Genomic DNA, 12,782 nt, shown 5'->3' with positions numbered 1-12,782 from the left:
CACTCTTCTAACATTACACTCAAAGCGCTTCACAAAGTGAACAGGGGACTCCACCGGTGTACAGCATCCACCTGGATGAATCAACTGCAGCCATAGTGCATTAGTATGCTCACCACACACCAACTATTGGTGGAGATGAGAGAGTAGTGATTAAGCCAATTCGTGGATGGGGATTATTAGGCAGCCATGATTGATACGGGCCTGTATATGGGTGAATATGACCCTACTCTTATACGAGTGTGTGTGCGTGTGCATGTGGGTGTGTGCGTGCTGCAGGCTTGTCCTGTGAGAACACCTGTGAAATGTCAACTTGACACGTAGACAACACAGTCATCAACAGACATTTTGTCATTACAGGAAGCAGAGGGAGTTCTGCGACATGAAAGCAGAGGCCCAGCCAGCACCCCACTAGATCCGGCCCTGTATATGTACATATGTATTTTTATGTGACAATTTCTTCAAAGGGAGAAACAACATGATGTGTAGCTTACTCTCAGTATGTGTAGAAATTTTCAGAAAAATTTAACCCGTCCAGTGTCACATTGAGTATAACTATAATATTTCAGCTCTTTAGGACCATTCAATGCAAGCGAGTGGGTACCAACATTTTTAAGCTACAATAACCACATAAAGGCAGCATAAAAGTAATCCATATGACTTCAATGGTTAAATCCAAGTCTTCATAAGTGATATGACAGGTGTGGGTGAGAAACAGATAAATATTTAGTATTTTTTTTACTATAAATTCTCCTCCCTGCCCAGTAGGTGACGATATGCACGAACAATGCGAATCCCCAAAAACAAAAGAAGAATGTGAACATAAAATTGGAGATTGTAAAAAGGACTTAAATATTGATCTGTTTCTCACCCATACTTATCACTTCTGTAGATATGGATTTAAACACTGGAGTCTTTTGGATTACATTTATGTTGCCTTTATGTCCTTTTTGGTCCTTTAAAATTTTGGTTCCTATTCACTTGCATTGTGAGGACCTAAAGAGCTGAAATATTCTTCTAAAAATCTTCGTTTGTGTTCTGCAGAAGTAAGAAAGTCATTCACATCTGGGATGTCATGAGTGTGAGTAAATGATGAGATGATTTTCATTTTTGGGTTATCTGTTGAACTCCAAATCATGCCTCAAATATCTTTTTTTTACAATATTTAATTCATGACCGAAAGAACTAGGTCGCGAGTACAAGCGGCCGAAATGGGCTTCCTCAGAAGGGTGGCGGGCTTCTCCCTTAGAGATAGGGTGAGGAGCTCAGTCATCCGTGAGGAGCTCGGAGTAGAGCCGCTGCTCCTTTGCGTTGAAAGGAGTCAGTTGAGGTGGTTTGGGCATCTGGTAAGCATGCCCCCTGGCCGCCTCCCTAGGGAGGTGTTTCAGGCACGTCCAGCTGGGAGGAGGCCTCGGGGAAGACCCAGGACTAGGTGGAGAGATTACATCTCCACACTGGCCTGGGAACGCCTCGGGGTCCCCCAGTCAGAGTTGGTTAATGTGGCTCGGGATAGGGAAGTTTGGGGCCCCCTGCTGGAGCAGCTGCCCCCGCGACCCGACTTCGGATAAGCGGTTGAAGATGGATGGATGGATGGATTTAAAAAAATAATTCTCCCACAGGACAGCTTTCAATATGCAGGGAATGTCCAAATAGTTTTGTTTTAAATAGGGCTTAGATGTAAAAAACTGTGAGATTCCATTTTACATTTGCTACATGGTAAACGGTCTTTGTTCATCTATTTGAAGCTAATGTGAGTCAGCCAAGCGACAGTGCTGGTTGCTTGGTTGAATGGCATGCTGAAGCTTAATGCGATGAAGATGTCCCCATGGAAAACTGATGGCAAGAGGCTACAGTACATAGTGTGAGTGAGACATTTCTATAAGGACACATATCTAGTTGTAAGAGGATGATGTAAAAGTCAATTAATTATTAGACAGCACTCCACTGATTAAGTAATTTCTCTAATGCAGTGTCCCTTGATCTATAAATTTCTTATAAAACACAAATTCCCCATTTACAAAATTAAGTCTTACTATAAACTGATTTGTATTGTTGTAACTATTCATACCTCTGTCAATTATATAAAATTTACAGAATTATGTAGGGTTTGGCATGCATTTTATATCCTTCTCACTAATATTAATGATTCAGTGATGGCAAATATGAGCTTCTGATCAGTTTTTAGCCTTGGTGCATGCACCATTTAGCATTGTGCAGCCATCTGATATTGGTTGCTAAAACAGATTTACTGTCACTGTCCCGCTGCCGTCTTTAGTGCTTTTAATAGAAGTCAAACCAACAAATCTGGCTGACATCAAACAATTACATGCATGCTACAGTCTGTCATAAAGCAGAAAATATATAAATAAGGGTACATGTTAAAAAACTGCATTGGCAGGTTGCTCATAATCAGACTTCTTTGCAGAAGGAACAGAATGTGATAATAAAACATGGACAAAGGCAATTTAATGTAACTACATTTTAAATAATTTAAATTATTAATTTAATAATATATTCATCAGTGATTAATTTCATGAAGCATTGTACCAATTGACAAAACTAAGCCACCCTTCATCAGAAGATACAGGCCTATGCTTCAAAGGAATATTCCAGGTTTAATACAAGTTAATTATGCTCAATGACAGCATTTTTGGCATAAATGCTGATTTCCCAAAAAAATTTTTTTTAAATGAATCTGGGTTACAATCACCTAATATGGATGTGAATGGGACCAATACGTAAACATTAAAATACTTACAGTTTTAAAAGTAAAAAAAAACCTTTTTGTGTTAAGTTATATCCAAATGACGTTGCAACGCCGAAAACCCTGTAATACCACAAATAAGACGATTAAACAATTTTACTGCTATGTAATGTGTTTATAATGCTATGATTTTTAACAAAATAATTACTGTAAGGGCTTTTATTAAATTATAAGCTTCGGAATTCTGCCTTTAAACCCTCCAAAAATGGACCCCATTCACTTTTTTTTTTTTTATTTGTGTGTTAATCAGCATAATGCCACAAATGCTGTTGTTTGAGTGTAACATGTATTGAACCTGAAATATTGCTTTAAACTACAGACAGTTAACTAATATTATGATACTCAAAACTAAATGTTTACAGAAAAACATAGAAAGCTGAATGTCTGTAAATACCTTTGATGCAAATTTAACTAAAGGTAACTTTCTACTTAAAAAAAAAAAAACACAAAAAAAACAACAACACCTACTTATTACATAAATGAGACACATATTAATCTGGTTTGTCATCAAACAAAATTGTTGCACAGAATGAAGAATATTTGTTTATTCATATCATGTTTCCATTATTAGGCGATATGTCTTGCAAAACAAACACTGATTTATAAAAGATTGTTTCTTAAATATCATCATGGGTGAGTTAGCACAGTGTTTTCAAGGATATTCCATCCCTGAGCACAACTCAGGCAAAGTATTTTAAAGGGACAGTTCACCTAAAAATGAAAATTCTCTTATCGTTTACCCTCATTCCATCCTTGTTGTGAATGACTTTCTTCTGCTTAACACAAACAAAGGTTTTCAGATGAGTACCTCAGCTCTGTTGGTCCATACAATGCAAGTGAATGGTGACCAGACCTTTGATGCTCCACCCCCCACCCAAAAAAAACCAACAACAACTAAATAAACACATTAAGGACACAAAAAATTTGAAAGTGGAGATTTATGGTAAAAAAAAAAAAAAAAAAAAGACCATTAATCATTTATCTGTTTCTCACCCACACCTATCATGATCGCTTCTGAAGGTATGAATTTAACCACTGGAGTCTTACAGATTACTTTTATGTGGCCTTTACATAATTTTTGGAGCTTCAAAGGTAGGGTTGGGAACTGAGAACTGGTTCTTGTTCAGAAATGGTTCCATTCTTTACAAAACACAGAATCGGATAATCTTTTGGTTCCATAAACGGTTCCGCTGGAACTCTGTACTGAAATACTCTTAACAGTGATTCTAGCAGTGGATTTCTGCAGCCGCGCTGCTCTCTATGGGTCAAAAGCGTAATACACACAAACAAATGACTGTTATGAGCCGGCTCTGTTGAATCTACAGCACAAAACAGACAGCACGTCCGGTATGGTCCAATTACCGAAAGAACGATTTCGATGAGACGGTTCTTTTGAATCTACAGTGCGAAACATACAGCGCTTCCCGGAAGAGTCAGATTCCGAAAGGATGATTCATATGAGCCGATTCTTTTGAATCTAAAGCGCGAAACATACATCGCTTCTGGTCTAGTATTAATCTTACACTAATGTGCTAGTAATGAATGTCAAATTCGAAATTAAATAAGAACTGTTGAAGTTTTACAAGATTGAAGTACAAGAGAATACAGTCTTAACTGTCTCTGGAACTGTTACTGTTGTGTCAAGTGACTTCAGACCTGTGAGACTTTAATCAAGCAGTGCAGGAGTAGACTGGTTGTTCATATGAAAATATTTAAATAAAGATACAAGAGTTTTGTAATACAAGGAATTTTAAATTTAAATAAAATGAATGAAAATGCCTTCACATTTTTTGTTTGTTTTGATGCAGTCCAGATATAGCCTAGTTAGGATCAATTATTGGATTGGATGTCTTTAAAAAGCAGCAAACACTTTCAAGTATTTGATTAAATGTATTTCTAAATTTGTTATATCTGCTCTGAAGGAATCTTAAAGGATCTCATCATTTGGCAACTGATGGCAGAGGACAGTAAATCCAATAAGAATTGCATTTCTCATTTTCAAATCATTCTTCCTCAAAAGCACTACTAGAATCATTACTGGAAGGAGCTGGGATCGTTGAGAGGAATCAGAATCGTAAAATTCCTAACGATTCCCATCCCTATTCAAAGTTCTGGTCACCATTAACTTGCATTTAAAATTTTGGTACCTATTCACTTGATTTGTAAGGACCAACAGAGCTCAAATATTCTTCTAAAAATCTTTGTTTGTGTTCAGCAGAAGAAAGAAAGTCATACACATCTGGGATAGCATGAGGGTGAGTAGATGATGAGAGAATGTTCATTTTTAGGTGAACTGTCCCTTTAAATAGGTTTGTTTAACTTGCTCACAACTAAAACACAATTAAATAAATGCTACTGAAGAATGTAAGTCCAATGTTGGTGGCGTGAATGGCTCATTTTCCACAGTTCTTTCAAAGGACGAAACACCTCATTTACATATTACTTTAAAAAACAAAACCTCATGAGTAAGCTGTTCCTCATGAGTTATCATTATTCTATTTCAGAACCCATAATGTAACGACCATTATAGAACTTTAGAAAGCAGGTAAACACAGTTTCTACCCTTGAAGAGAGAGAGAGAGAAAATAAAGAAAATGTATGACAAATGAGTCTTGACTCTTACTTCTTGCACTGCACAGTCATTGCCATGTCAAATAATCATGTGGAACACAAAGAATCACACACCAATTGCTGCATTCTCTGTGTCCTTGGTAACCATCTCCTCTTGCAACAGAGAGGAGCCCTCCATTAATTCCAGTTCATATTCTGTCAAAGAGGAGATATCAGGTCCTGCACTGTAGCTTTTCCAAGAAGTCTGGTCAGTTGTGGGCTGTTGAAATAGATTGAAATTTGGAGATGCTGAATCCCACAAGTATGACTCTTGGGTACGAATGAACTCCAATGGCTGATTCTCTGCGGCACCAGTCCCTGAATTGTCATGCATGTCTTGTTTGGCTGAAGATGTGGAAATGGTTCCAATATCCACAAGTGAAACATGCATGTCTTCTGTGCCCTCTGTGACTCCTCGTGATATAGAAGGCTCACTTGATGCACCTGCTACGAGAATACTAGTATGGCTTACTTTTGCTGTACTTAAATGTCCGGTTTGTTCGTGAATGTGTCTTTGCGCTGATTCAAAAGGTCCAGTGTGAGCAGTATTCTTTGCTTTGGTTGTAAGGGTATTGGAAAAGCCCACATTACCTCTGCTATTGGGAGTTTGTGTTGATCTCAGGTTGACCTCTGATGCATTGTTTGCCTTGCTCATGATTGAGACATCACTCGAAGTGATATTATTTGGGTTTATGGGGATAGTTGTGGCCGTCACCAAAATATCTGAGCGTCCAGTTGAAGAAGCAGATGTCGGCTTCCATATCAAACTGTAATAAATGGCCAGTATTATAGCAGCCAAAGACACGGACAAGACATATGCAAAGACAGTAGCCAGTCTCACCCACTTTTTATTGGTTTTAGCAGCCATTTTTGCTTTTTTGTCTCCCGTGTATGTGGCAGGTTTGCCCCGTTCCATGTTTGACAAAGTCCCTGTCTCGTGTTCCCGCGGTTTCTCCCTCTTTGCGCCTTGATGCCGTCCGTTTTAAACGTTTGTTATTAACCGCTAAATCAAGGGATCTGTTGCTTGGTTCATATATATATTATACAGCATTTGTCGATTATCTGTGTTTTTCATCCATTCGTAGCTCCTATAATTTTTGCAAATATACCATACCATTCCGACAGCGTTTGGAGATTATTCAATGCAGAGACGCTTCCAGAGCACTACCGGACCGATGAATATATCAATCTCACTTTGCCTGAAGCACAACCAGGGCTCCGAATCCGGGCTTCTATATGATTATTCTACTGAAAGAGATGAGAACGGACATGCAGACACCCTCTCTGTTGTGAAATAGAGGAACCATGTGGTATAGTGCGAAAATGAGGGGAGGCGGGTCTCAGGGCGCAAACTAAAATAAGTCGCAGCAGCCCTCAGCAAAAACGTCATCCTATCTGAACTGCCATGTTCACAATTTATTTAAAATCTTTAACATGATCTTTTATTTATTTTTTTCATCACACTTAAATAGTCATGCCATCATGTAACGCATATATGGAAATGCCTTGTTAATGAGAGGTCAACAGAGAATGGCCAGACTGGTTTGAACTGACAAAGTCTATGGTAACTTAGATAACCACTTTGTTAAATTGTGGTGAGAAGAACATCATCTAAGGATGCTATTCTGAGATGTAGGTTGGCGCTGTTTTGGCAGCACAAGGGAGACCTTCACAATATTAGGCAGGTTTTAATGCTGTGGCTGATCGATGTATTAAACCACTGTTTTATGGATTACATTTATACTGACTTTATCTCTTTTTTTTTTTGTGGAGCTTTTGGAATTATTGGCACCATTCACTTTGCATTGTATGACCTTCAAAGCTGAGCTATTCTTATAAAAATCTTCGTTTGTGTTCTGCAGAAGAAAGTCATACATATTTGGGATGGCATGAGGGGGAGTAAATGATGAGCATATTTAAATTTTGGGGTAAACTAACCCTTTAATACAAATTCTCAAGAATTTGAATTAAACCTATATGGAATCCTATTTCCCCAAGATTTAAATGAACTCATATTTTGTTCCATATTATGGATAACTAGGACTATAATATAATTTTAAGAACTACTGTATAATATGTTATAAATAGAAAACTGAAAAGATTATTGCACTGACATTTATTTGGCCCATATTTTGAATTGAGGGAATTTTTGTCAATTTTAGTAGAATTTTTGCCCGGACTCTCTCTTAATTTCTGTCCCTGGTTATAGATATGTAAGTAGAACATGTCAAACTGCAGTATACTGATGTCACCGCTTCACATTTCATGTCAACTACCCATTAACTCTCATCACCTCGTGCAATGATTAGGTAGGCCTATGAGTAGTAACTTCATAACTCACAGTTAGCTATACATAAATATAGACTTGTTGATCAACTAAACATTGTCAGGTGGCATACAACAAAATGTAATAGGGCTATTGATTATGTCTTATCTTTGGCATATAATAATAATAATAATAATAATAATAATAATAATAATTAAATAAACAGATTCCAGTCAATAAGTACGTGTGTGCCACCACCTGGGCAAACACCAATACTGCAATATGCTTGAAATAACCAAACTACATCTACCCTGAGATCATAGCAAACGAGTAATCTATACAGCACATCTAATAAGTATCAATATGAGCATATTTTTAATATAATAATTTTCACAGGTCGTTTGTATACTGACCATTTGCCATTTCATGTTATTGATGACATTAGATGGCATCTGAAGATTCTTTTATAGTTACAGTTGTTCAACCGTTGATGATTGTTACTGTTTGCATCTGTTCGATTCAAGCTCTAACTTTGGCTGTTCCCTTCTTTTCAGTGGCACTAATGGGATACATATTCTTGATGGCTGTTGGAAATACAGGACAATAAAATTATTTTATGGCGTAGTGGTATTCAAAGTATTTAAAAATGTGGACAGATATTGTTAGCAAACCTGCATAATGTCGGCTGAGGATGCTGAATATGCAACAAAATCCTTCTTTAATGGTATAAAAATGAAGAACATTCATAAACTAGAATGTGTGCACTCCAACTAGTTAAATGATGGAATTAAAGTCTTATTGTCTTAATATATAATAAATACTGATATGCAGATATGTAAACCATTGAGTGAACTGAAACAAAGAACTAAAGATAATGTGTGTGTGTCAGTAACTCGGGGGTGACGCAAGGTTAGCAAAAAAATGAGCAAATCCTAGGAACCGTTGAATGTCCTTCACTGAGGTCGGAGTGGGCCAATCAGTAACGGCCTGGACTTTCTTAAGATCCATTTGAATGTTGCCCGGGCTGATGATGAATCCTAGGAACTGCACTGTGGACACATGAAATTCACACTTCTCTTCTGAAGGACGTCATTGATCAATGCCTGAAACACAGCGAGGCCGAAGGGCATAACTTGGTATTCATAATGCCCTGTGGGGGTGTTAAATGCTGTTTTCCATTCGTCTCCTTGCTTTAGGTGCACTAGGTAGTATGCGTTGCCCAGGTCAAGTTTAGTGAAGATTGAGGCTCTTTGAAGCAATTCATTGAGGCCCCTGTAATCAATACATGGGCGAAGACCATGAGGTGGAAGCCTGGATTAATCCTGCGGCAAGGGATTCTTTTATGTAGCTGTCCATGGCTGCCCGCTCAGGAGAAGAAAGAGAGAACATACGGCCTCTAGAGTGTATAGTGCCTGTAGGGACGGTGAGTTGGGTTGGGGGGGGTGTGTAATGTGGTGTCTTCAAAAAAAAAAAAAAAAATAGAGATGTTGGTCTCAAACGCTGCACATAGAACAGAGGAACAGAGCAACTTAAATGCACTCACAGAAAAATGAGGCACAGGTGAAAACAATAACACATGATACAAAGGCGGGAACTGAAATGAAATGCAATGAGGGCCTCTAGTGGCTAAAACTAGTCCATAAACCTAACAGTGTTTAGGATGAATATAAGGGGAAGACAGGAGTGTAACAATAATGTGTGTGTGTGTGTGTGTGTGTGTGTGAGAGAGAGAGAGTGCATGTCTCCATTCAAAGATGTGTAGCCTCATGACGGGGCATCACACAGTAATATTTTGATTCTAATTTAATTCTTCTCTATTGGTATTCGGTTCTTGTTAGAATCATACATTAAAAAATCAGACCTAGCCATGTGTGTATGTGCGTTAAATCTCTAAACACAGATGCTTGTTTTTCTGAACAATAACATGTGAAACGATAAAAATGTGATAACATTTATAGACTCATAGTTTATATGTGCATTACCCTAATGCCATCATATTGGTTTTCATGTAAGGTTTGGGTGATTGCAAATGTTTTTACTGTTATTTTGACACATCTTAGAAATGGTCAAACAAGTTGCATGTTTCATGGCAGAATAATGGCTCTTCACATGTTACAACACTTTAAAGAATGTGTTGTGACAATACAAAGTAGACCAGATACATATTTGGACAGATCTGAAGATTTCAAATCATGTAATTCACTTATATATATTTTTTCTGTATACATAGTAGATATTATTTTTTACAAAACATTAAGCATTTTTCATTTGTTTTTTATGGACACAGGACTGAAATGGCCAGAGTGCCCAAAAACATATGGAGCACACAGTAATGGTGATGCATGTTGTTCGACATAAAGAGGAACCAATTTATGAACCAACTGGTCATTAGTGTTGTGATCGAAGGGGTTGAAGTTCTCAGCTGTATAAGGAGTACAGCTGTTGCATTGTTGTTTGGACTCATTTATGCCTTGGACCTTAGTTATCCAAAAGAAGTCAAATCGGCATATGAGGTAATCCAGAAAGTGTTCTTCAACCTAGATGGACACAGACTTCTCCCAAAGTGCCATACAGAAGTCATACTGAAAGTATTCCTACACCTGACTTGGACTTTCACCAAAGGTGCCTAAGGAACAAAATGTTAATGGCATACAGAGACTGGCATAGAAACTGTTCAAGTTTATTTTGGCTAAATACTGGCAAATACTGCTAAATGCTGTGGTGCATTCTGTTCTGCATTGTCACCTGTTTCTGTTAAAACACTATTTAAAAAAAAAACAAAAACAAATATTATTATTTTACGTAATCCAATTTTTTTTATAAATGTTATCTGAAAATTTTTGACCATTTTATTTACATTTGATTGGTTTTATATCACTTTGTTAAACCTGTTGTGTTCCCGTTTGTAACGCAGGGAAGAAAGTTCAGGAGCTGGATCTAGGTGCAGCAACAGAATTTAATGAAAAAATAAACAAGTACAAAATAACGAGTAAACACAGGAACAAAGAAAACATCCACGATGGGGAAACAAAAACATAAAGAGGCAAAAACATCCACGAAGGGCACGGGCAAAACACTGTAGGTCTAGATACATTCAAATACATACAACAACTGACCGAGAGTGAACAGAAATCAGGGCATTATATACACAGTGGGTAATGACTTAATGAAACACAGGTGAAGACAATGAAAGACAGCTGGCAGTGATGAGAACAGGGAATTATGGGAAGTGTAGTCCATGGGGAACAGATGACAGAGGCAAAACACAGGGCAGACAACAGTGAATCGTTGACCTAAAATGACCTGAAATTAATTGGCTGGTGTTTAAAAAAAGAAAAATTAGTGTTCAGAAGCCTGTCCAACCATCTGATGAGCACATATGTACATGTGCACTTGCACAGATAAAGTCCTCGACATGTGTACACACTCCCACACACATACCCTTTGGATGGCGAGAGGCCCTGCATGTTCCACTTTGCCATAGGCCCCACACTTTACTTGAGACCGCCTTACATGTGTGTATGTGTGCACTCTTCGACCATAAACATGGCAACTTATGAACCTTTTTTGACTCCATAGGAACAAAAGAACGTTGGAAAAAATATTATGACAATATATTTTGGGAACTTTCTCACACACACACACACACACACACACACACACACACTTTAATATCCCAGGCAACTTCTGAACGATAAATCTGTAATCTGGCTTAGGTCTATGTAAATTCTTGTGTCATAATTTTTGACTATTTGAACTCTACACATATGTGCTATTTTGTTTTGAAAATTAAAGTGTGTCATAGCAAACTTCTTTGTTAAATATTAAAACAATATAAAATAATAATTGTGTAATAAATAGGACAAGGTCATGTCAATAAAGCCTACTATCAATATGTTCCAAAAAGTAGTACAAAACTTGTTCTAATTACTAGAAATCAAGTTAACAAAAATATCTAATGCAATATCTAGTGGAGATACTGTCATAATGAGAGATTTATATACATTTTATGGGCCGTCATTTTTGATGGAGTGTGACCTGAATTTTTTAACAAAATTAAAGAGTTAAAAAATTATTTCTGGTTAAACATTAAAACAAAGTAGTGGGATAAACAGGACAGAAAGTTGTATGAATGATATTTTATATAGTAAAAATATCCACCTTTTAACACAAACATGTAGTTGCATTAGCTCAGAAAATGTAGGCCTATTGTCAATAAATTCTCCAAAAGAGGTTTCTAGTTTCTAGAAATAACTAACTAAAAATAAATAGTAATAAAAAAATGCAATCTAATGCAAACTTTTGTGAAAATAGATGGATTATATGAGATTCATAAACCATTTAAATGGGTCGGTTATTTTGACCCAGGAACAGGAGGAGAAGCTAATGAGGAACACAGTTCAAGGGTTAAGCTTGTCGGCATACTTCAGTTGCACTGCTCTCCAAAACACAAACCAGCAACTTTAAGATGATTGATTTTTTGTGCATCTTATTCAATCGAATGTTTTTATGCAAATTGCTTAGTTACTGTGTGCAGTCAAAAGTGAAGACTTAAAAAATACATCACAGCAGAGGCGGAGCGTGTGTGTGTGTGTGAGTGTGTGTGTGTGTTTTATTACTATCAATACCAGAAAAACAGCTTGTAAATTATACAGACCACATTTTTTTACATTTATATATTTAAGTGATGGATAGGTTTAGGGGATAGAAAATACAGTTTGTACAATATAAAAATCATTATGGAAATTCCCCATAAAACATGGAAAACCAACATTGTGTGTGGACCCCCGAAAGTAGCAGTGGCCACCCCCTGGTCACCCCAAATATAAAACTCTAGTTCCGCCACTGCATCACAGCTGGGTTTTTTCTGTTTTTTTTTTTTACATTGATTTGCATTGATTTGCACCTGAGACTTGTGCTAAGAATCAGCCAGAAAATGTCTGATTGAGAATGGGACCCCACAGGGTAGTGTCATAAGTCCATTGTTATTTACTATTATGATTAATGATGTAATTGCAACAATAGATATTAATATAGGAAAATCAATGTTTCCAGATGATGGAGCTCTTTGGATTAGAGGAAGAAATGTGGATTATATTGTGGATAAAATGCAATCAACTTTAAATAATGTTGGGAAATGGTCTT

The 12,782-nt window shown here is 37.1% G+C and overlaps 1 protein-coding gene across 1 annotated transcript; it reads right to left on the bottom strand.

The window, feature by feature from the left end:
- Nucleotides 1–3,230: 3,230 nt before the first annotated feature.
- Nucleotides 3,231–6,656, bottom strand: zgc:153157 (uncharacterized protein LOC751674 homolog). The gene has a single exon (XM_052096207.1). It carries the CDS (start codon nucleotides 6,285–6,287, stop codon nucleotides 5,439–5,441), a length of 849 nt encoding a protein of 282 aa, XP_051952167.1. The 5' UTR covers nucleotides 6,288–6,656; the 3' UTR covers nucleotides 3,231–5,438.
- Between the last annotated feature and the right edge of the window lie 6,126 nt (nucleotides 6,657–12,782).

The sequence above is a fragment of the Xyrauchen texanus genome, chromosome 28, assembly GCF_025860055.1.
Source record: "Xyrauchen texanus isolate HMW12.3.18 chromosome 28, RBS_HiC_50CHRs, whole genome shotgun sequence".
Taxonomy (NCBI): Eukaryota; Metazoa; Chordata; class Actinopteri; order Cypriniformes; family Catostomidae; genus Xyrauchen; species Xyrauchen texanus.
Note: the sequence above shows the minus strand (reverse complement) of the source record. Positions and strands in the feature narration are given on the sequence as shown.

What these genes read in the sequence shown, in the direction of transcription:
- zgc:153157 (XM_052096207.1), bottom strand. Translation starts at nt 6,287, where the DNA reads ATGGAACGGGGCAAACCTGCCACATACACGGGAGACAAAAAAGCAAAA.